Here is a 22,242-nt window from a genome sequence, read left to right on the forward strand (position 1 = left end):
CATACATAAGTCCAGGTCTGCCCGCTGACCATTATGATTATCTCCCCACTGGTCCTGGGGAAATTCTGGGAGCTGCCCCTCCTAGCTGGGAGTCTATTCGAGGGGGCTCTTCAGGGGCTTTGAGGCTTGGCTTTGCTGGCACTGCTGATCTGTTATGTTCCCTTCTTGGCTCGCCCTACTGTGGGGTGTTCAGACCAGACTAACTCCCCACCGGGTGTCCCCAGTAGTGTCCTCTGTTGCGGTGTGCTCCAGTGAGCTGCCGTTGGCCCTACAGTCCTCTCTGTGTCTTGGCAGCTCTGAGCAGGGACGTGGTCCTCTGGGCGGGGTGTGCCCATCGGGGTCTAGACCGTCCCTTTCTCTTTCCTTCTTGGTTTGCTTCCGTGCACATCACAATTCATGGAACTTGTGAACTATGAGGGGGTACCCCCACCCCAGAAGGAAAAAGCTCCGCTGGGCAGAGCTTTCGTAGTTCCCCCATATACACACACCCTGCTCGGCAAGCATGAAGCAACTCTGCACCCAGTGGCGCTGCCCGGGAAGGTTCTCTCTGGTCACAGGGAACTCTTTTGTAAGAGCAATTTCGCTTGAACCTTGATTTTTGTGATGGCCGATAAATGAGAACAGTGTGCAGCTATGAAATTTTGTTTCCTGCTCGGGAAAACAATGCTACTACAGAAGTTGTGATGTGGAACACAGCTTACGAGGGCAGTCCTATGGGAAAAACTCAAGTGTACAAGTGGTTTTCTCATTTCAAAAAGGGTGAAATGTCAATTGATGACAAACCTCGTTCTGGACATTCATCAACTTCCCAAATGGACAAAAATGTCAACCTGTAGTGCTTTGGAAGTTTGTTCCACCAGATCATCAGACTATTAGTAACCAAGCTTTCTCTTTAGAGGTTCTGAGAAGATTGAAAAACAGTGTGTGACAAAAAAGGCCTGATTTGTGGCAGAGAGGTGACTGGGTTTGTCACCACAACAATGCCCCTGCTCACACAGCCATCTCAGTGTGCCAGTTTTTGGCAAAAAACAGCATGCTTCCCTTGGCCCATGCATCTTCCCTCACTCCCTGTAACTTCTTATTGTTTCCACAGGTGAAGAGGGGCATGAAAAGACAGAGATTTGATTAATGTAGAGGGAAAAAAAAGAGGGAAGTGCTGTCAGCTATCCAAATAGATACGTTTGAAAAATGTTTCCAGGAAAAGAATCGCAGATTTGACAAATGTATTATTAAGTGTGATGGAGAGTACTTTGAGGATGATAGGGTTGTTTTGTGAAAAAAAGTAAGTACTTTAAAAAAAATTGTGGGTTTTTTTTTTTTTTTTTTTTAAGTTAGCATGGATGATATACCTATAAGCCCCTCCCAGGGGGATGGACAACAGATAAGGTTGTTTTGTGAAAAAAAACCACCAACTTTTAATTACATAGTTTTGGGGGGAAATTCCGGGTTTTTTTTTTTTGTGGGGGGTGCCCTCTCATATACTAAATGGTGAGGAGGAATTAAGGTTTTAATTTGAAGGAATTAAGGTTGCTAATCTGCTGTCCCTAAAAATAAAGGCATTAGTCTTAGTTATCCAGCTGCTGCTGCGTGTCTATGAGCTGATTCTGACCCTAATAACACTATGTACAAAAGAACGAAAAATTGCCTGGTCCTGACCCAACATCATAATCATTGCTATGTTTGAACCCATTTGTGTAGTTACTGTATCAACCTACCTCACTGTGAATCTGACTTCTTTGATTGAGCCTCCTGATAACATGTCCAAGTGTGTGTGATACAGTTTCATACCCACACTTCTAAGGAGTATTCTAGTCATACTTCTTCCAAGATCAATTCGTTTATTCTCTTGGAAGTCCGTAGTTTATTCAATATTCAACACCACCAATTCAAATGTATCCATTTTTCTCTGAACTTCTTTATTCATTGTCTAGTTCTCACATGCACAGGAGGTAATTGAAATTACATAACTTGGGTCAGGTGACCTTAGTACTCACTGTTATTATCTTTGCTTTTTAATACTTTAAGGTCTTTTGCAGCAGATATGGCCAATGTGATGTCATTTGACTTCTTGACTGCTGCTTCCATGGAAGCTGGTTGTGGATCCAAGTAAAATGAAATTCGTGACAAATGTTTCTTTGTTTATTGTGATGTTGCCTATTGGCCCAGTGGTGAGAATGTTTATTTTATGTTGAGTTATACTGCATATCGAAAGCTATCGTCTTTGCTATTCATCAGCAAATGCTTGAAATCCTCTTCACTTTCAGCAAGCAAGATCAGGTCACCTGTGTATTGCAGCTTTTTAGTGAGTCTTCCTGCAATCTTGATGTATTCTTCTTATTATAGTCCAGGTTCTTGGACTGTAACATCAACACACTGACAGAAGAGGAGGAGAAATTATGAAGGAGAGGAGCTGGACAGAAGCTTTGTAAGGGTAGCTTAAGAAAATAGAGCCATTTTCAGTGGGGAGTGGAGGTGAGGCGAAAATAGAGCACTGAAGTGAAATGTGAAAAAACCAGAGTTTAAGATCTGAAAGCAAAGAATACTCGTATATTTGGCATTTCTCAAACCAGAAGAATTGAAGGAAAGAACCCAAGCCTAAAATTGAAATACTGAGGGATTCTATGGGCAAAATATTGAATAATGCAGGAAGCATACAAAGAAGATGAAACATACAGCCATCTGGCCAAAAAGAATTGACCAGTGTGTGTGTGAATCATAACACATCACAGATAACATTGCTAAGGATGAGAATTTTACAACAACTGTGCTCATGAGGAATCTGTATATAGACTAAGAGATTATCCGAGGGATCCCAATAATCAGAGGGGTCTTTGTAAGAGTTAATGCCAGAGTGATATAGCATGGAGAAGACTCAACCAGTCCTTGCTGGCTTTGAATATGGGAGAATCTATGAGCCAAGGAACATGGGTACCTTCTAGAAGCTGGAAAAGCAAGAAAATGAATGCTTTATCAGAGCCTCCACAAGGAACGCAGCCTGTTGACACCTTGCTTTTAGCCCAGTGGGCCCTGTTCTGAATTTCTGACCTCTAAGACTGTAAGATAATAAACGAGTGTTGCTGGAAGCCAACAACTTCACAGTGTAATTCTTGATCATCACAGTAATTATGGGTCATACAGTTCCTACAAACACTAGTAAGCCCTTCTAACCTCAGAGGCCTGCTGACACAGTGGTTCAAGTGCTGGGCTGCTAACAGAAAGAAAGGCAAATGGCTGGAATTCGCCAGGTGCTCTGCAGGAGAGACACAGCAGTCTGCTCTATAAACACTTATAGCCTCAAAGATTATACAGGGCAATCCTATGAGTCAGAATAAACTCCACAGCTGTGGATTTGAGTTTCTCCATTAATCTCAGCTGGAAATTGTTTGCACTTCAGCAAGAACATGTGCATAAGTGACTTTGCAAATGCTCATGAAGCATTTTTAGCCAATAGACAGAGTATGCAATCTGGAATCCACAAGTAATGAAGATCAATTATAATTTGTTGCAGCAATAGGAAATTAGCATAGAAATCTCTGTAAGTCCACCCTAAATATGAAACCAGAAATAGAAAGAAACCTCAAGCCAGGTGCGAAAGTCCTTCCTTCTATAAAAGCAGTAGTTAATTAAGCACTGAGCTTTTGCTCTACGACCACCATAAGGAAGAGGCAACCCTTTAGAGTTTTCAGAATGTATGTTTATGAAGACAGCACAGTGGCTCAGAAGTTAGTTGATAGATGATTCATCCAGGGAAGGGTTCAGAAGGATAGAACCGAATTTTGTGAGCTGCAGAGTAACTGGAATATTTATTAATTGGTCAGATTTCCAAAGTGGCAATGGGAAATTTAGTGAACGTTGACCTCTTAGTTTTATAAAATAGGTGTTAGAAAGGGAGAAATTCCAAAGAGAGATTACATGAGGAGTTAAGTCCTGGGAATGAGGTTTCTTGTTGGGAAGAATGAAAAATCAAGGGAGTGATGCTGTTATTGATGTAATGGTGGCATCATGGAGGTAGTGACAATGAAAAGAGCCCTAATGATAACAGTAACTGACATTCGTTTAGTGTTTACCGTGCAAAGGGCCACTACTAGCTGGAATTGACTTGATGACAGTGAGTTTTTGTTGGTGTGTTTCATCGTGTATCAGGCCCCAAATTACCTCATTAAATTCTTTTAAAAACAAAAGACCTCAGTAGTTTACCTCAAAGTATAAATTGCAGGCTTGCTAGACAAACCCCCCAACAGTTAACACTTTTACAGACACCCTACACTGTACATTAAAAACAACAAAAAACACCCTTCAAAACCTAATAAAAATCAGGCAACTTACCCAGTTGACAAAATTCTTAGAAATTTATATGGTAGCTATTATTATTCCTATTTCAAACATGAGGAAATTGTGGCTGGGAGAGATTATCTAACTTGACCAGGGTCACCCACCTGTAAAATGGGCAAGCCAACATTTAAGCCCCCCAAATCTATTGTCTTTACTCTTATACCACATGATTCATTTTCTGGAAAAGCACAGTACGGGTCTTTTTTTTTTTTTTTTTAACATTTTATTAGGGGCTCATACAACTGTTATCGCAATCCATACACACATCAATTGTGTAAAGCGCATTTGTACATCGTTTATCAAAACATTTTCTCTCCATTTAAACCCCCGACATTAGGTCCTCATAACAGTAAGGTTCTTAAGCATGAAAATAAGGTACCAGAGCACATAGTTGGAAGAGTTGGGAAAGAGAAATAATATGAGAAATAGAAAAATGAGAAAACAATGAAGTTATGTTAATCCTGAGACCTATTGTAATATTTCGGCAATTTAGATAAGTCTAACTTAAGCTACAAAGAAACTATGAACCAGTAGGAGACATAAATATATTAATGGCTAGTTTCATAGTTTGATTTTCATACCAAATTTTTAACTCTATTATTCTACCCCTCAGAAATTTTATAAGTACTCTGCTCGCAAACAATTTATTTTCCACTAATTTATCTAGCTTTGAACTTAATTCTTGTTTTAAAAAAATAACATATAGAACAAATTTTATTCAAAATAACCATTTGTAGTGGTAAAATTTTTTAATTTATTTTTTATTGTAAATAAATCATTTTACTGGGGGCTCTTACAACTCTTATAACAATCCATACCAGCCTTGAGGACAATATCCCTGCTCAGAGCAGCCAATGCACAGAGAGGACCATATGGCCGACCCCACTACGAGACACTATGCCCTTTGCTGGCCCATAGCCCTACGGGGGATAACACTGGAGACACAGTGTGGGCACTGCGCACCATCTGATCCCATGACATTGAGGGAAAACACTAAGGGTGTGCAACAGAACAGCAAGGAGAGCAGAGCAAGGGAGTCCCAAGGGAATGCCAAAAATAGACTTTGCGGCCATGGCCTGGCACCCTATCAGACTTGACCAGAAAACACTCCTAAAGGTCAACAAACAGACCTTGAACTATTTACAGGCTTTTCTTTTGTCATTGGTTTTTTGTTGTTTTATTTTGTTGCTTTGCTTTGCTCTGTCTTGTTTTTGTGCATATTATGATCTCTGCAGGTCTATCTAGATAAGATAGGTGGGATAAACAATCTGGAGGAGAAAACAACAGACCTATGGTTCCAGAAGCGGAGGCAGGGGAAAGGAAGTGGATGTTAACAAACCCAGGGACAAGGGAACAACAAGTGATCCAAAATCAGTGGTGAGGAGGGTGTAGGCAGTGCCCTGGCAGTGCTTGATCAAGGGCAATGTAACTGAGAGGAACCCAAATGAAGGCTGAGCATGATAGTGGAACAAGAGGAAAGTAAAAGGAAATAAAGGAAAGTAAAAGGAAATAAAGGAAAGAAGCAAAGGGCATTTATAGAGGTCTAAATATAGGCATGTACATATGTAAATATATTTATATATGATGATGGGGAAATAGATCTATGGTGCATATATTTATAGGTTTAATATTAAGGTAACAGATGGACATTGGGCCTCCACTCAAATACTCTGTCAATGCAAGAACACTTTGTTCTCTTAAACTAGCATTCCATGATGCTCACCTTCCCAACACAATCACTGAAGACAAAGCGGTGCATAGGCAAATGTGAAGCATGATGATGGCGCCAAGCTATCAAAAGATATAGCATCTGGAGTCTTTTTTTTAAAGGCTTGAAGATAAGCAAGCAGCCATCTAGCTGAGAAGCAACAAATCCCACATGGAAGCACACCAGCCTGTGTAATCACGAGGTGTCGATGGGATCAGGTATCAAGCATCAAAGAACAAAATATCACATCATTGTGAATGAGGAGGAGAGCCGAGTAGAGACCCAAAGCCCATCTGAAGGCAGCTGGACATCCCCTCTCAGTAGGGTCATGGGGAGGAGTCGAGCCAGTCATGGTGCAGTGTAACACCAATGAAACATACAACTTTCCTTTAGTTCTTTAATGCTTCCTCCCCACCCCCAGCCCCCACTATCATGATACAATTCTACCTTACAAATCCGGCTAGACCAGTGGATGTACACTGGTACAAATAGGAACTGGAAACACAGGGAATCCAGGACAGATGATCCCTTCAGGGCCAGTGGTGAGAGTGGTGATACTGGGAGGGTAGAAGGAAGGTGAGGTAGAAAGAGGGAACTTATCACAATGATCTACATATAACTCCCTCCCTGGGGGTAGGGACAACAGAAAAGTGGATGAAGGGAGACATCAGTGTAAGACATGACAAAATAATAACAATTTATAAATTATCAAGGATTCGGGAGGGTGGGTAGGTGGGGGAGGCAGGGGAAAAAATGAGGAGCTGATACCAAGGGATCAAGTAGAAAGAAAATGTTTTGAAAATGATGATGGCAACAAATGTACAAATGTGTTTGACACAATGGATGTGTGTATGGATTGTGATAAGAGTTGTATGAGCCCCCAATAAAATGATAAAAAAATCATACATTAATTATATCAAACACCTTTGTGCATGTTGCCTTGAGCAGTTTCAAAATATTTTCTTTCTGTTTGAACCCTTGGTATCAGCTACTCTTTTTCACCCCCCCACCCACATCCCACCCTCATGGACCCCCGATAAATCATAAATTATTATTATTTTCATATCTTATACTGCCCGCTGTCTCCATTCGTCTATGTTATTGTTGTCCGTCCCCTGGGGAGGGCAGGGGATGCTGCATCTACCCTCATGGTATCGCTACTGCCATTGCTGTTCCTGAGGGGTTTATCTGTCCTGAATTCCATGTGTCAAGAGCCCTTATCTGTACCAGTGTATGTGCTTCAGTCTAGCTGGATTTGTAAGGCAGAACTGGGGTCATGATAGTGGGGAGGAGGAAGCATTGAAGAACTAGAGGAATACGGTGTGTTCCGTTGGTGCTGTGCTGCACCCTGGCTGTCTCCTTCTTTCCTTGTGACTCTTCTCTGAGTGAATGTCCAATTATCTACAGATGGGCTTTGGGTCTGCACTCTGACCCCCATCATTTGCATCAATATACTTGTTTGTTTGGGGTCTTCGAACTTAATTCTTAAAAGTCTTAATCTTTTAAGATTATGTTCAATGTATACCTTGCTGGACAATCCTTAAGGAGTACTGGTATTAAATAAATATTTATCAAGACTGAAAACCTCAAGTGCCAATTATATTTGGAGGTGGCTGTAAGTTAATAACACACTAAAGTCAATAAAAATGACACCCGACACGTCCAAGAGTAAGGGAACAGATTTGGTGCCACTCGTCCTGGCAGCACAGTGGCTAAGTGCTCAGCTGCTAACTGAAGGCTGGTGATTGGAGACCATCAGCTGCTCCACCATGCTAAGTGGTCTTTCCAATACTAATAACATTACATTGTAAGCATTTTCCTATGTTAAGTGAAAATGGCAGGATTTAGAGCCATATGAGCTCAAGTAAATAAAATAAACAGAAAAAGAGATCAAAAGAAACAACACAAAAATCTCAATAATCTGTAGGTAGTGTTGTGAGGAATTATTTCCTCTGCTCATTTTATAAATAATAAACATTATTGCTTTAGTAATCCATAAACGTGCTTGATTTTTAAAAGACACAGGCTGGTGACGTGTCAAAAGCACAATTTCCAATAGGATTACAGGTTAAGTTGCATCCCTGAGCCCAGAAGAACTAAGTGATGCCTGGAAGCCACTGCTGCTGACTGCCCTGAAAGGATCACCGTAAGAGGTCCTGGACAGAGCGGGAGAAAAGGTAAAACAAAACTCACAATCATAAAAAAGGATCAGGTTTACGGGTCTGATGAGAGAGATTGGTGGCATCCCAAGACTGTGGCTTCTAGTCACCCTCGGGCCTAGATTCAAACTCCCCTCAGTGCTCAACTTTCAGCCCAACTGACAGACAAGTCTATCAGGTGAAGAATAATGTCAGGGAGGCATGTACTCCTTAGCAAACTCAGCCACACGAGATCAAAGGAGAGCCTTTGCCCAGAGAACGCTAAGAAGGCAAAAAGGGATAGGAAAGGAAGATCAAACAGCAAATACAGCAAGTAGTTAGAAGGCTGTGACGTGTTGAGTGCACTCAATGCCAAAAATCAAAATGTGTATAGATTGTTGAATGGAAAACTAAAGTGCCCTGTAAAATCTCACCCCAAAACACAATAAAAGTTAAAAGTTTTAAAAAGGGGGTGAGGTGGACAGGGGATTAGAAGACACACAACTAGTATGAGTTTTCATAAACATTGCAGGTAACCATACTACACGAGTAAAGTATGTTCCTGTTTGCTTGCTGCCCCGCCCGCCCCTAATCACTGATTTAGCTTCTTTGCAATAGCCCTGGCATCAGCAGACCTGATGACATCATCATCCATTGGTGTTACTGACATTAAATATAAAAGAAGTCACTGACAACCTACATCCTAAATATTTGCTAGATTTAAAACACATTTAATCCCGAGTGCTCCCCAGGCCAAGTACCTCAGTCCAACGGCCTGAGAGTGAGAAACAGGTGGCGGCTGTGGATTGACAGCTGTGTCCTACTGGACACAAGTGTCCAAGGGCGGTTGCGATGGCACTGATAATAGAAAACTCCGCAGCTAGGATGTAAGAGAGTTCATCTTTTATGGACCAATCAATCACATTTCCAGGTTGGCTGGCACTTCTAACATGTATTTGTTTTGTTTTGATTCCATTTGAACTCATTTCAATGTCTGCTATGACTTCTCAGTTAAATCCATTAACTAGGCATTAGTATCAATCAGGAGGTTCCTCCATAAGGTTCCAAATAAAATATTTAAACTAAATAAAATTGTATCATTTTCAAAACTTCCTTGGTGCCTACGAGATGAAGGAATATGATGCCAGGAAATCTGTGACTCACTCTGGGAAAATATGGAGTCATCAGCCTGACTGTTTAGTAAGTCAGAAAGTCATGTGAAATTTTATTAGTTTATGACTCTGAAAGCTCAGTACAACTGCTATCAAAATACTACCTGAAAACCTTATCATATTTATTTCCTCGGCCACATAGTTTGCATGAAACAGTAAAGTATGTATTCTTTGCAAACAAATTTCAAAAATTAATGGTCACTGAGTTCATTGCTAGTAGAACTTAAATATCATATTGTGCCTATCTGTATAAAAAGAACACACGTTATATTCTTTAAATGTGTGTGTGTGTGTGTGTGTATGTATAATGTGAGATGTATAGCTCAGATCTTTTCTCTCTCTTTCTTATATTATCATATTAATGGTTTTATATACCAGCCACGTCTCAGGAGAAAGACAGGCCTTTCTACTACCATAAACAGTTATAATCTTGGAATTTCACATGGGCAGTTCTACTCTGTCCTATAGGGTGTCTATAAGTTGACATCCACTCGATGGCAGTGAGTTTATATATATAATTAATCAACAACAATTCTGCCAAGTCAAAAACGGTGAGTACCCAGCACCATGCCACCCCAAGAAGAGAGGAAAATGAGCATAGCACTTGTCACTCTTAGGGTGGAAGGGGGGAAAAAAGATGTAGGATGTACACACTTCTAATATATTGGCTTTTAAAGATTAAGCTTTGGGCTGCTAACCACAGTGTCAACAGTCCCAACCCACCCGTTGTTTCATGGGGGAAAGATGAGGTTGTCTGCTCCCATCAAGATTTATAGACTCAGCAACCTTATGTCAGGAAGCTGTACTGATCATCTCTTTCCAGATGATCAGAGACTACGTATACCAATAAACACTCAGAGATGACCTGTATTAAATGCTAAAGGAAATACCAAGCTACTTATGACATGGCCTCTATAAGCAATTTAAAATTTGAAGGGAGAGCAAACATGAGATGAAAGATCAACAACATGCAACTGAGTGGCACAGTATGTGGTAAAGATAGTAATCTGATTGGCCAAACCAATATAGAAATACAATTAACACCTGATGAACATGGCAGTTTGAGAGTAACTAATCTGTTAGGAAAATAAGTTACTGTAGCTAGGAGTTGCAAACATCACTCTAAATCTTACAGGTAATTTTCAAATCTTATGATTGTTTGTTTGTTATTCCTTAACAAACAGAAATTGGAACAATAACAGGTTAGGCCTACGGCAACAGACGATACCTGAGATTTCTGACTTGGGGTTTCTCGGACTGGGAAGCGCTCCATCCAGAGACTGAGCAAAGTGAAGAGGTTGACTTTAGAAAGCCTTGGTATTTGACCTACAAGAGAGAAGGGAAACACCTGACATTTTTACTGTTGATGAAAATAGGCGTGTCTCGGCTCAAGGCCACGAGAGCGCTGCTGCCTTTGCTCAGCTGAGCTCTCGCAGGAGACAGAAAAAGGCTCAGCGGGCGGGAGAACCAGTGCGATTTCTTTAACTTCCCTGGCGCTGTGAGGCCCCCTTTCTCTAGAGCTCATTCAGCAGGGGGTGGGGGGAAAGTCTAACTGGCAGATGCAGCGACAGGAACCGTCCGAAGGTGCCGTGGGAAGTCCTTCGTCTGACATAGCTGTGAAACAGGATCCTGTGGGGAGGCTGGGGCAGTTAGGAAGGGCGGATGCATCCAAGACCGGAATTCCCATTCCCCAGGCTGGCCAATAACCCCACACAATGCCCGGCAAGAACCGTCAAGCGGGCGACGCCTGAGAGCGCGCCGCGGCGGCCCCGCGCAGGGCCCACCCTGGGGCGGACTTCAGGGCGGGAGAAGAGGCCGGGCCAGCCGGGAGCTGGGTGGCGGGAGCAGGGTCCGGGCACTCACCGGTCATACTGCCGGTCTGGGTGCTGACTGACCGCCCGGCCCTCGCCGTCTCCAGACCTTGCATCGGCCCCGCTTCTTTCATCTCAGCCCTAACGGCTTCCGCAGCCCCGGAAGCCTCTCACACTCCGGCATGATCTCGCCCCGCGGCTCCCCCGCCCGGCTCCGCCCGGCAACCGGAACGCAACGGCCCGCAGGCGCCGCCAGCGGCCAGCCCGGACCAACAGCCACTTCCGGGCGCCTGCGTGACGTCAGCGCGGGGCGCGGACCTAGTGACGCGGCGGCGGCGGCGGTGTGGCTCTGAGGTCGTCCCCAGCCCCACCGCGACGCACAGGCGCACGCCCGCTCACGGACGCGCGCACGCACGCACGCACGCACCAACTCATTCACCAAGTCGTTTCCAACTCATCTTGACCCTGAAGGACAGAGTTATATAACCTAAGGTGACCAGATTTTAACATTGGTAAAGCGGGACACCATTGACTGGGGTGGGGGTGGGGGTGGGGTTCTTGATTAAAAATTTGGTCTCTATCATTTTGTCGCCACTATAAAATACGAGTACTCTCTGCTAAATTCAAGAAAATGGAGAAAAAAAAAGAAAATGTATGTATTTATGAAATAAATTACCTAAATTATCTGAATAGCTGGTTTGTTGACATCACTTGTTTAACTAGCACTAGCACGCAGTACGATGTGTGTCGTCTGAGAGACAGTTACAAAATGTTTTCGTCGTTGCCAATGCCAGAAAATGCCGTTGTTCATTAAGTCCAAACAATGGTGGTCGAATTCTAACAACTGATCAACAATGCGAACTTTGTTTGATAAGCAGTTCTCGATAATCAGTTCTCAACAATTATTTATTAAATTTTAACATTACAGTGAACCCTCGATTATCGCGGTTCATCGGTCCTAGACCCTACCGTGATAAATGAAATTCCACGAAGTAGGATTCCTTATTTGTAAATCAAATATTTTCGTAGTTAGAGCATAGAGGACATGAAAAAACACCCTTTAGTCACCATTACACTCGTATTACCCAATTTGTTAAACGAAAAAGGGAAAATACAGTAAAACATTTTGGACGTTACAATGATCATTTATTATTTATTATATTATTGATGGCATCAAGCGTGTACAGTATGAGCCAATCAGTGGCAGTAATGACAGAGCATGCGCTGTTACGCCAAAACCGCGATAGAGTGAAGCCGCGGAAGTCGAAGCGCGAAGTGGCGAGGGTTCACTGTATATTATTAAAGTTTAACATTATAAAATTAACAAGAATAATATAAAACTCATATCCTGGCGAAATAGCCACATGGCAGCCGAAAACCGTATATTCCCTTCCCGTGTCCCGCCGTTCCCTAGCTTGTGCATTCTTTCCAAAAATCGGGACGTTTTTAAGACGCCGCGGGATAAATTGTTAAAAATCGGGACTGTCCCACCAAAAGCAGGACGTCTGGTCACCTTATCGTCCCTCGAGGTTACCGAAGCGGTGCGTCTTCAAGGGAGATGAAACTTTCCTCTTTCTCCTGCCGAGCACCTGGTGGGTTTGAACCGCTGACATGATCATTAGCAACCCAGAGCTTCCTGGGTGTGACGGACTGAACCATCAATCATCCGAGACTTGTCCTTGGTTGTTGGTTTTGCCAGCTGAAGTGTGCATTTTATTGTGCAGACTCTCAGGGGGGTGAAGGAGGCATCGAGATGACTACTTGCCCCATTGGTTCAGGGACAAGGTCTGAGATAACCTAGGGTTGAAAGGAAATTGAGCAGGGTGGTCTAGATTATTGGCCAAGATAGGGGTATTAGTCGGAGAAACCAGCCTAGTGACATTCTGTTTCTGGGATGTGAGAAAGGTCGGGGTAGAAGGAAAATAGCAAGTGGCTCCTGCATAATCGAACGAGCAACCTGATACGGATTTTTTGATTTAATAGTTTAGACATGACTTAAAATGAAACCTCTCCCTACTCGCCAATGAATAAACCAAACTAAAAAAAAGAAACCAACATCCTAGATCACTGCCATTGAGTGAATTCCACTTCGTGGTGAGGCTAAGAATAGGGTACAACCCCCTTTGTGGTTTCTTAGGCTGTAAATCTTTTTCCTTCTGAGTGACTGGGGGTTTTGAACTGTTGGCTCTGGGATAAGCAGCCCACCATGTAATACGCCAAGCCACAAGGGCTCCTTTCACTAACAGGTATGAAACCAAAATAGAGCAGCTCCCCGACATAAAGCAATGGCTAACGTTAGGAAAGTCCAAGGCTGCATTACAGACTCAGGGAGAATCTTCAGTGCTGAGGGGTATGGCTATGGTTCATTGATTTTCACTCCTATGCAGGGAGTTCCCTCCTTAAAATGGGCTTTCTCTCCATTGTAAATCCATTCTAAGTCGACTAGCTCATTACTTTTCAGTTTTCATCTCTTTATAAGTCTTATCTTTGTACTTGGGTTGGAAACAAACATCTATTTTTAATGCACACATGCAAAATGCATATTCCTTTAAAATAGACAACGCTGGCATTTTGTCACACGTGGGAGGTTCTGGGTTATTTGGATCATCCCTGGGAATGAGATGGCATTTCTAGTCAGAAAAGTAATGAGAGTTGTCTGTGGCATTTTTATGAGATGCCACATTGTATGTAGCACATATTATCAACTATGACGTGTACAACTATGAAAACAAAAACTACATGACCATGAAGATGATTCAACATAACTCTGATACCTCTTGGAAGTGTATTTCTTTCACTATAAAGTGTATGTATGTCTTTGTAGATCTATGCACAATTTATTGATGTGAGTCAAAAGACACTTGAATCATTTCAAGCTTTGGGGCAATTGCAAGCCCCGCTACTACAAGCATTTTCCTATGTGTCTCCTCATGTTCATATTGAAGGCTTTCCTTAGGGAAAATCTCTACCTAGGAATGGAATTATTGGGGTGTTACTAAGTTTATTATTGTTGGGTTCTCCCACCATCCCCGCTGCGGGTAATTAGCAGCTCAGGCGGTAGACAGAGCAGCATCAGCCAGGCAACCCAGCTTCCAGAAAGCTCTATGCACCCTACTCACAGCCAAGATGCCCAAATGGAAGGGCAGTGAAAGGGGAGCCCCAGATGAGATTGATGAGGTTGCCAGTGAAATCTGTGCCTACAAAAGTGGAGACAAAGCCACCAAAAAAAAGGCAGCAGGAAAGGGCAATCTTCGGACAACAACGTGCCAGCCAAAGGGAAGAGGAAAAGGGGAAACGGGCTGAAGTAGCTAACCAAGAAACGGAAGATTGACCTGCTGAGACTGGAGAAGCGAAAAGAGAAGCGAGTCCAGACTCCGATGAAGCAGGAGAAAAAGCAGCCAAGTTTGATGAATGTTGATCTACCAGGTCTTATCGGTGGACCCTGTTCTCTCCCTTCTACAACGCAGAGGAATGGTTTTTTAGCCACTGTTTTGTAAATACGTGTGTTTTAGTAGCTCTTGAAACATTTTTAAGAAGGAGGAAATCTTACTTCATCCCATTTTTTTAAGGGTAAATGATTTTTTTTTAAGACATGAGAATATTTACTGGTTGATTATTTTTGGGTATAACCAGAAAATAGTGGAATGCTGAATTGTGGGAAGATTGGATTGTCTTGGGTGCCAACATAACATTCCATGGGATGGGGTGGGGAGTAGTTCTTATAGCCCTAATACAAAACATACCTAATCCCAATTTGGAATCACTGTCATGCATTTGTATGCCATGGACATTTAGATTTTTGTTTCCATGTTTTTTGTTTTTAAGTAGAATTGTGTCTCAAAACCATTTGGTCATCATGGCTTTCTTGTCAGAACTGTGTGCATTCTGTGACACCTGTGGTCGTGGTAGTCCAGTTTTCCTGATCACTTTGTTATGTGCTGTGAAGGGCTGAACATTTGAGTGTGTAGTGTTTGTGGCATTAAATTATGAATCAGTGGGACTTGAGATGTAACAGCTTATCAACATTTGAAGATAATGGTACTTAAAAATTTCTTTTTAAAAAATACCTCCAGATTTAAAGCTGGAAAGTCACTAGAATTTAGAAACAAATTATACTGCATGCCATTTTAGAATCTTGGTATGTGCACTAATAATTGTGTACAGTACACAGGTGCTTGACACAATGGATGGATGGATGGATTGTGCTAAGAATTGTACGAGCCTCCAATAAAATGATTTTAAAAAATAAAATAATTGTGTATGATATGTTCATAATGTCTCTGTACTGATCTCAAAACAACCAATAAAATGGTTACAAAAGAAAAAAAGAGTTTACTATTCTTAAAACAAAATCATACTAAGCTAATAATAGAAATCAGTTCGTTTGTTGACAATATGATTTTCAAATCAGAGTAACATTTCAACTAGACTGTCAAAAGTATTCTAAAGAAGAATTTCCAAAATTCTTATACAAATTCTTACCAGCATTGCCTTGAAAAAAGGGAACTGATAACAAATTTATGGTCAGGACAGATTTTCAGACAGCATTCTCTTGAAGAACAAAATAATTGCTGCTTACCCTACATGACCTCCAATCTGACCCTTGATCTGTTTTCTGAAACGGAATTCTTCAAAAGAGCACCATGTCCAAGGTAAATAGCCTTGCCAGTTTGTTTGACTCAAAAGTGACCTTGAGGAGCCAATATCTTCAAGGTTCAAAAGGACATGTGAGGATGACAGTCTGCGTGGGTTTTCCCAACTTCTATGAATGCCAGAAATCTGAATTCTAAGAGAATTCATTTCGTTTCATTTTCACTATGTAATAGATTTCCCAAGTGGATTGGACTGTTTCACATAGTTCCATATCTTCACCAAACGGGCCCTGGTGGGGTAGTGGCTACGTTGGGCTGCTAACCAAGAAGTAAGCCATTTGAAACCACCAGCCGCTCTTTAGTGGAAGATTAGGCTTTCTCTCCCCGGAAAGCGTTACAGTTTGGGAAACCAACTAGGGAACTTCTACCCTGCCCTATAGTTTTGCCACGAGCCAGAACTGCCTCCCTGCCTCCCAGACGGCTTTGTTGGTTTATATTCTCACCAAAGGAGCCCTGATGCTGTTCCGGCTTACAAGTTGGGCTGCCGATTGCAAGACTCGCAGTTTGGAACCACCAGCTTATCCTCAGGATGTAGTTAAACTGTGTATTTCAATTTTTTTGAAAACAAATTTTTTCCGTTTTTTTGGGGGGGTGGGGGATACCCCCTTATATATGTACCAAAAAAAAATCCAGGATTTTTTTAACACTATGTATTTAAATTTGTTTACACAACAACCTTATCACCTTCAAAGTAATCACCACCCCACTTAATGCTTTTGTCAAATCTGCGATTCCATTCTTGGAACATTTTTCAAACTCATCTGTTTGGATGGCTGACAGCACCTCCCTTGTTTTTTAATTCAACTCTCCTATGTCATCAAATCGCTGTCCTCTCATGTTACTTTTCATTTGGGGAAACAAACGGAAGTCACATGGAGTGAGGTCAGGTGAGTAAGGTGTATGGGCCAAGAGAAGCGTGCTGTTTGTTGCCAACAAACTGATGTACTGAGTTGGCTGCATGAGCAGGTGTATTTTTGTGGTAACAAACGCAGTGCCCTGCCTGCCACAAATCAGGCCTTTTTTGGTCACACACTGCTTTTCAACCTTTTCAGAACCTTTAAATGGAAAGCTTGAGTAACAGTCTGATCTGGTGAGACAAACCCCAAATCCACTACGACTCAACATTTTGGTCTGTTCAGGAAGTTGATGGATGTCCAGAATGAGGTTTGTCCTCAATCAACACTTCACCTTGTTTAAAATGAGAAAACCACTTAAACACTTGAGTTTTTCCCACAGCATTGTCCTTGTAAGCTGTATTCCACATCACAACAGTTTCTGCAGCATTTTTCCTGAGCAGGAAACAAAATGTCACAGCTTCACACTGTTCTCTTCAATTGGCCATCACCCCAATCAGAGCCAAACTGACCCCCTCCCTAAAAGCATGTCCTACAGAGAACAACACTATACCTACAGGTTGCAGAGAGGAGCCAACATGCCATGCCCACATGGAAGCAAACCAAGAAAGAAAGAGAGGGAAGGTCTAGACCCCATATCAGCACACCAAGCCCAGAGGACAATGTCCCTGCCTGGAGCTGCTAAGGCACAGAGAGGACTGTAGGACGGACAACAGCTTGAGACATGATGTCCCCTGACTGGAGCATACCGTGACAGGACAATACTGGGGACACACGGTGGGGAGTTAGTCCAGTCTGAACCCCCCCACAGTGGGACAAACCAAGAAGAGAACATAACAGATCAGCAACGGGAGCAAAGCCAAGCCACAAAGCCCCTGAGGAGCCCCAAATTAGACCAGGCTAAGGGGCAGTTCCTAGAATTCCCCCACCAGGAAGATAGTCATAAAGGTCATCAGACAGACCTGGAATTTTTTTGTCTTTTTAATTTTTTTTTTTTTTGTTAATCATTTTATTAGGGGCTCATACAACTCTTATCACAATCCATACACACATCAATAAATTGTGTAAAGCACATTTGTACATTCATTGCCCTCATCATTCTCAAAACATTTCCTCTCCACTTAAGCCCCCGGCATTAGGTCCTCATTTTCCCCCTCCCTCCCCGCTCCCCGCTCCCTCATGAGCCCTTGATAATTTATAAATTGTTATTTTGACATATCTTGCCCTGTCCGACGTCTCCCTTCACCCCCCCCTTCTGTTGTCCGTCCCCCAGGGAGGAGGTCACATATAGTTCCTTGTAATCGGTTCCCTCTTTCCTACCCACTCTCCCTCTACCCTCCCTGTTTCGCCACTCACACCACTGGTCCTGTAGGGCTCATCCACGCTGGATTCCCTGTATTTTCAGTTCCTATCTGTACCAGTGTACATCCTCTGGTCTAGCCAGACTTGCAAGGTCAAATCCGAGTCATGGTAGTGGGAGCGGGGAGGAAACATTTAGGACCTAGAAGAAAGTTGTATTTTTCTTGGTTGTTACAATGCACCCTGACTGGCTCATCTCCTCCCCGAGACCCCTGTGCAAGGGGATCAGACCTGGAATTATGTATGTTTTTTCCCCTCATTATTATCTTAAAAAAAATTTTATTATTCAATCTTCTGTTTTCTTTTTGTTTTGTCCCCATTATTGTTGGTTTTGCTTACCTATATGAGATAGGCATGGGAAAGCAAGCTTGAAAAGAAAGCAGTGGGACCCACAGTTCTGGAGGGACTTAGGGGGAAGAGGAGGCAGGGGAAGGAGTGCTGATCAAACAACACCATAGACAAGGGAATAACTAGGGAATTAAAATAAACAAGGAGGAGGTAGAGTTCCTGGGGGTGTTGGAGCAATCCAGCTGAGAGGAGTTACTAAGAGGCAGAAGAAGGGTGAGCAAGCCACTGGCAGGTCCCCTCTAGTCACAGGCAAGGGTCTCAAACAGCTTTACTATCAGATAGCGATCATTATCATTGTGATTAGACTGGTTGAACTTGATGTTTGGTCAACCTCACTCTTGACCCAACCTGAAATTGTTCTAGGTGCAAATATTTCTTGCTTGTTTCATGACAAAAATTCTTCCCTGTCCTTTCAAAGACTGATGGTGGTCTTTCTTTCTTAGTCATTATTTGTATTCTTATCTTTGCATTATTATTTTATCCTAAACACTTAATTTTGTTTCTGTTTTTATTGTTCATATTCAGTTTTCCAGCCTTCAGCAATCATGTCGGGAAGGTGAGCATCATGGAATGCCAGGTTAATAGAACAAAGTATTCTTGCATTGAGGGAGTACTTGAGTAGAGGCCCAATGTCCATCTGCTACCTTAATAATAAACCTAAAAAAAATACTAAATCTATAAATATAAGCACATAGATTTATTTCCCCATCCTCACATATAAATATATTTACATGTATAAATATATGTACATGCCTGTATTAAGATCTCTATAAATGCCCTTTGCCTCCTAGCTCTTTCCTCTATTTCCTTTTACTTTTCTCTTGTCCCACTATCATGTTCATCCTTCATGTGGGTTTCAGTAATTCCTCTCGGTTACATTGCCCTTGATCAAGTCCTACCAGGCCTCCTACACCCTCCTCGACATTGATTTTTGGATCATTGTTGCTCCCTTGTCCCTGGGGTTGTTAACACCACTTCCTTTCCCCTGCCTCCCCCTCTCTCATAACCCCCCTCCCCAACCCTTGCTCTTGTTGTTGTTTCCTCCAGGTTGTTTATCTCACCTATCTTATCTAGATAGACCTGCAGAGATAATAACATGCACAAAAGCAAGACAGAGCAAAACAAAGCAACAAAAGAAAACAAAACAACAACAACAACAAAACAATGATTTAAAAAAAAAAAAAAAGAAAAGCCTGTAAATAGTTCAAGGTCTGTTTGTTGACCTTTGTGTGTGTGTGTGTGTGTGTGTGTGTGTGTGTTTAATTGTTTTATTAGGGGCTCATACAACTCTTATCACAATCCATACATACATCAATTGTGTAAAGCACATTTGTACATTCATTGCCCTCATTCTCAAAACATTTCCTCTCCACTTAAGCCCCTGGCATTAAGTCCTCATTTTTCCCCTCCCTCCCCGCTCCTACCTCCCTCCTCCCTCATGAGCCCTTTGCTAATTTATAAATTGTTATTTTGTCATATCTTGCCCTGTCCGACTTTAGGAGTGTTTTCCAGTCAAGTCTGATGGGGTGCCAAGCCCTGGCCCCAAAATATATTTTTGGTATTCCCTGGGGACTTCGTTGCTCTGTTCCCTGCGCTGTTCTGTATGTTTCACCTCAGTGTGGTGGGGTCAGATCAGGCACAATTCCCACACTGTGTCTCCAGGGTTGTCACCGTAGCGCTATGGGTCAGTGAGGGATGTCGTGGCCGTATGATCCTCTCTGTGATTTGGCTGCTCTGAGCAGGAATATCGTCCTCAGGACTTGGTGGGCCAGGATGTGCTCCACTCTCTCTTCCTCCCTCTTCATTTGCTCCCATGTGCTCTGATCTGTGTGCTGTGATGTCCCTCTCCCTGAGCTGTAGCTTCAGTGCTGTCCTCTGAAGTAAATTCTTCTTGAGGGGAGGGGCAGTTGTCCATGTAGTTGGGATGGGGGCCGGCCCCTCAGACCCCTCCAATGGTTCCCTGCTTCATGCCTGTATGTTGCATTCACGTCTTGGAGCACCGGGTTGAAGTCTGGTCCCTTTTTCTCTGTGGAAGTATAAACAATACCCTCTCCTTGGGTGGGTTAGTGCCCTGTTCCCCCACTACCCATGTCTTTTTTTTTTTCCTCCTCCACCCCTACCATATGTATCCCTGGATTAGGTCTGGGCCCTGCCATACTACCTGGACCTCATCCCAGGAATATTTGTATGCAGTAGATTTCCCTCTTATGTCGTTTTTTGCGTTTAAAAAAAATCATTTTATTGGGGACTCGTACAACTCTTATTAGAATCCATACATCCATCTATTGTGTCAAGCATATTTGTACATTTGTTGCCATCATCATTCTCAAAACATTTTCCTTCTACTTGAATTTTTAATCTTACCTCAGTGGATTCATGTTGTACTTGTCCTTTTGTGCTTGCCTTACTTCACTTAGCATAATTTCCTCCAGTTCTTCCCATGCAGCGATGTGCTTTCTGCGTTCATCACTGCGTTTTAGCAATACATAATAGTACTCCATTGTATGTATGTACCAGTTTTTTAATCCATTCATCCGTTGATGGAAATTTGGGATGTTTCCAACTCCTTGCAATTGTGAACTGTGCTGCGATGAACATTGGAGCACAGGTGTCTGGCAGTGGTTTGTTTCTAGCCTCTTCTGGGTATATGCCCAGTAGGGGGATTGCTGGGTCGTATGGTGGCTCAATTTCCATCTGGTTTAGATATCACCAGATCGATTTCCATAGTGGCTATAGGTCCACCAGCAGTGGACAAGAGTTCCTGTCTCACCACAGCCCCTCCAACACTTGTTGCTTTCTGATTTTTTTGAATTGGACTATCTTTGAGGTGTTAGGTGGTATCTCATTGTTGTTTTAGTTTGCATTTCTCTTATGGCTAATGATCAGGAACATTTTCTCCTATGTTTACTGGCCATTTGGATTTCTGCCCTTGTGAACCTTCTGTTCAGGTCCTTTGCCCACCTCCTCAGTGGGCAATTAGGTTTTTTCTTTGTGGAAGCTAGCAGAGGATTGTAGACTTCAGTGATAAGGTGTTTGTCTGCGTGTCATTGCTGAAGATGTTTTCCCAGTCCGTGGGCTCTTATGTGGGCTCTTGGTGAATTCTTTCAATGAACACAGGTGTCTTATCTTCAGTAACTCCCACGTGTCAATTTGTGACTCCTCTGTGTTTGTGGTTTGGACCATTTTTGGTGAGGGGCTTCAAGCTGGTGAAAATAGAAGAACAACCAAAAGAGGACGACCCTTGTGGCAGTTCGATTTTATGTCAGCTTGCACTTGCATAGGGACTGATGCCAACCTGTCAATCAGGCCACAGCCTGATGGTGCCTCCTGGGAGGCGTGGTCTTTTTATGAGAGAGACAAGGGTTACCCCTCCCATCTCTCTTTCTGCCCCGTTGTCTTCCTGCCTGCTGGGACTCTGCGCCTGCTCCAAGGGCAGCTCCAAGTGGCCCACCTGACACTGAGAACTGGCACCTGGCCGTGTTTCCACTGACCTTAGGTCCACGGGACTCTACATCGCCTGCGCTGCGATCCCGCTTCACTTTGCGTTGTCATCAGCCTGCCGCTACGTGAGTCTGGAGGGAGCTCTGGTTAGCGCCAGACCCATGGACTTTAATTGCACTAAGCTGGAATGCCTACTTGATATTAAGTTCCTTCTTCCTTTTTATTGTCTCCACAGTTTTATTGGCATATAATTCACCTATCATATAATTCAATAGTTCAATCACACCAAGAAGAGTTGTACAATCATTACCACACTCAGATTTATGAAAGTAGACAGCTTCATCTGTCTCCCGTGGAGCAGCTGGCGAGCTTGAACTGCTGACCTGTGGTTAGCAGCTCAGGGCATAGCCCACTGTGCCACCAGAGC

At 42.8% G+C, this 22,242-nt stretch overlaps 1 protein-coding gene across 1 annotated transcript in view; it reads right to left on the reverse strand.

The window, feature by feature from the left end:
- CDADC1 (cytidine and dCMP deaminase domain containing 1) overlaps nt 1-11,390 on the reverse strand; it is a 71,485-nt gene extending 60,095 nt beyond the window's left edge. The window contains exons 1-2 of the mRNA XM_045289045.1: nt 11,214-11,390; nt 10,579-10,676 (exon numbers count right to left, since the gene is read on the reverse strand). Coding sequence (XP_045144980.1) covers nt 10,579-10,676; nt 11,214-11,295 — 180 coding nt within the window. The 5' untranslated portion in view covers nt 11,296-11,390. The remainder of the gene's footprint in view (nt 1-10,578; nt 10,677-11,213) is intronic.
- Between the last annotated feature and the right edge of the window lie 10,852 nt (nt 11,391-22,242).

The sequence above is a fragment of the Echinops telfairi genome, unplaced genomic scaffold, assembly GCF_000313985.2.
Source record: "Echinops telfairi isolate 266 unplaced genomic scaffold, ASM31398v2 ScPeMD7_24;HRSCAF=84, whole genome shotgun sequence".
NCBI lineage: Eukaryota > Metazoa > Chordata > Mammalia > Afrosoricida > Tenrecidae > Echinops > Echinops telfairi.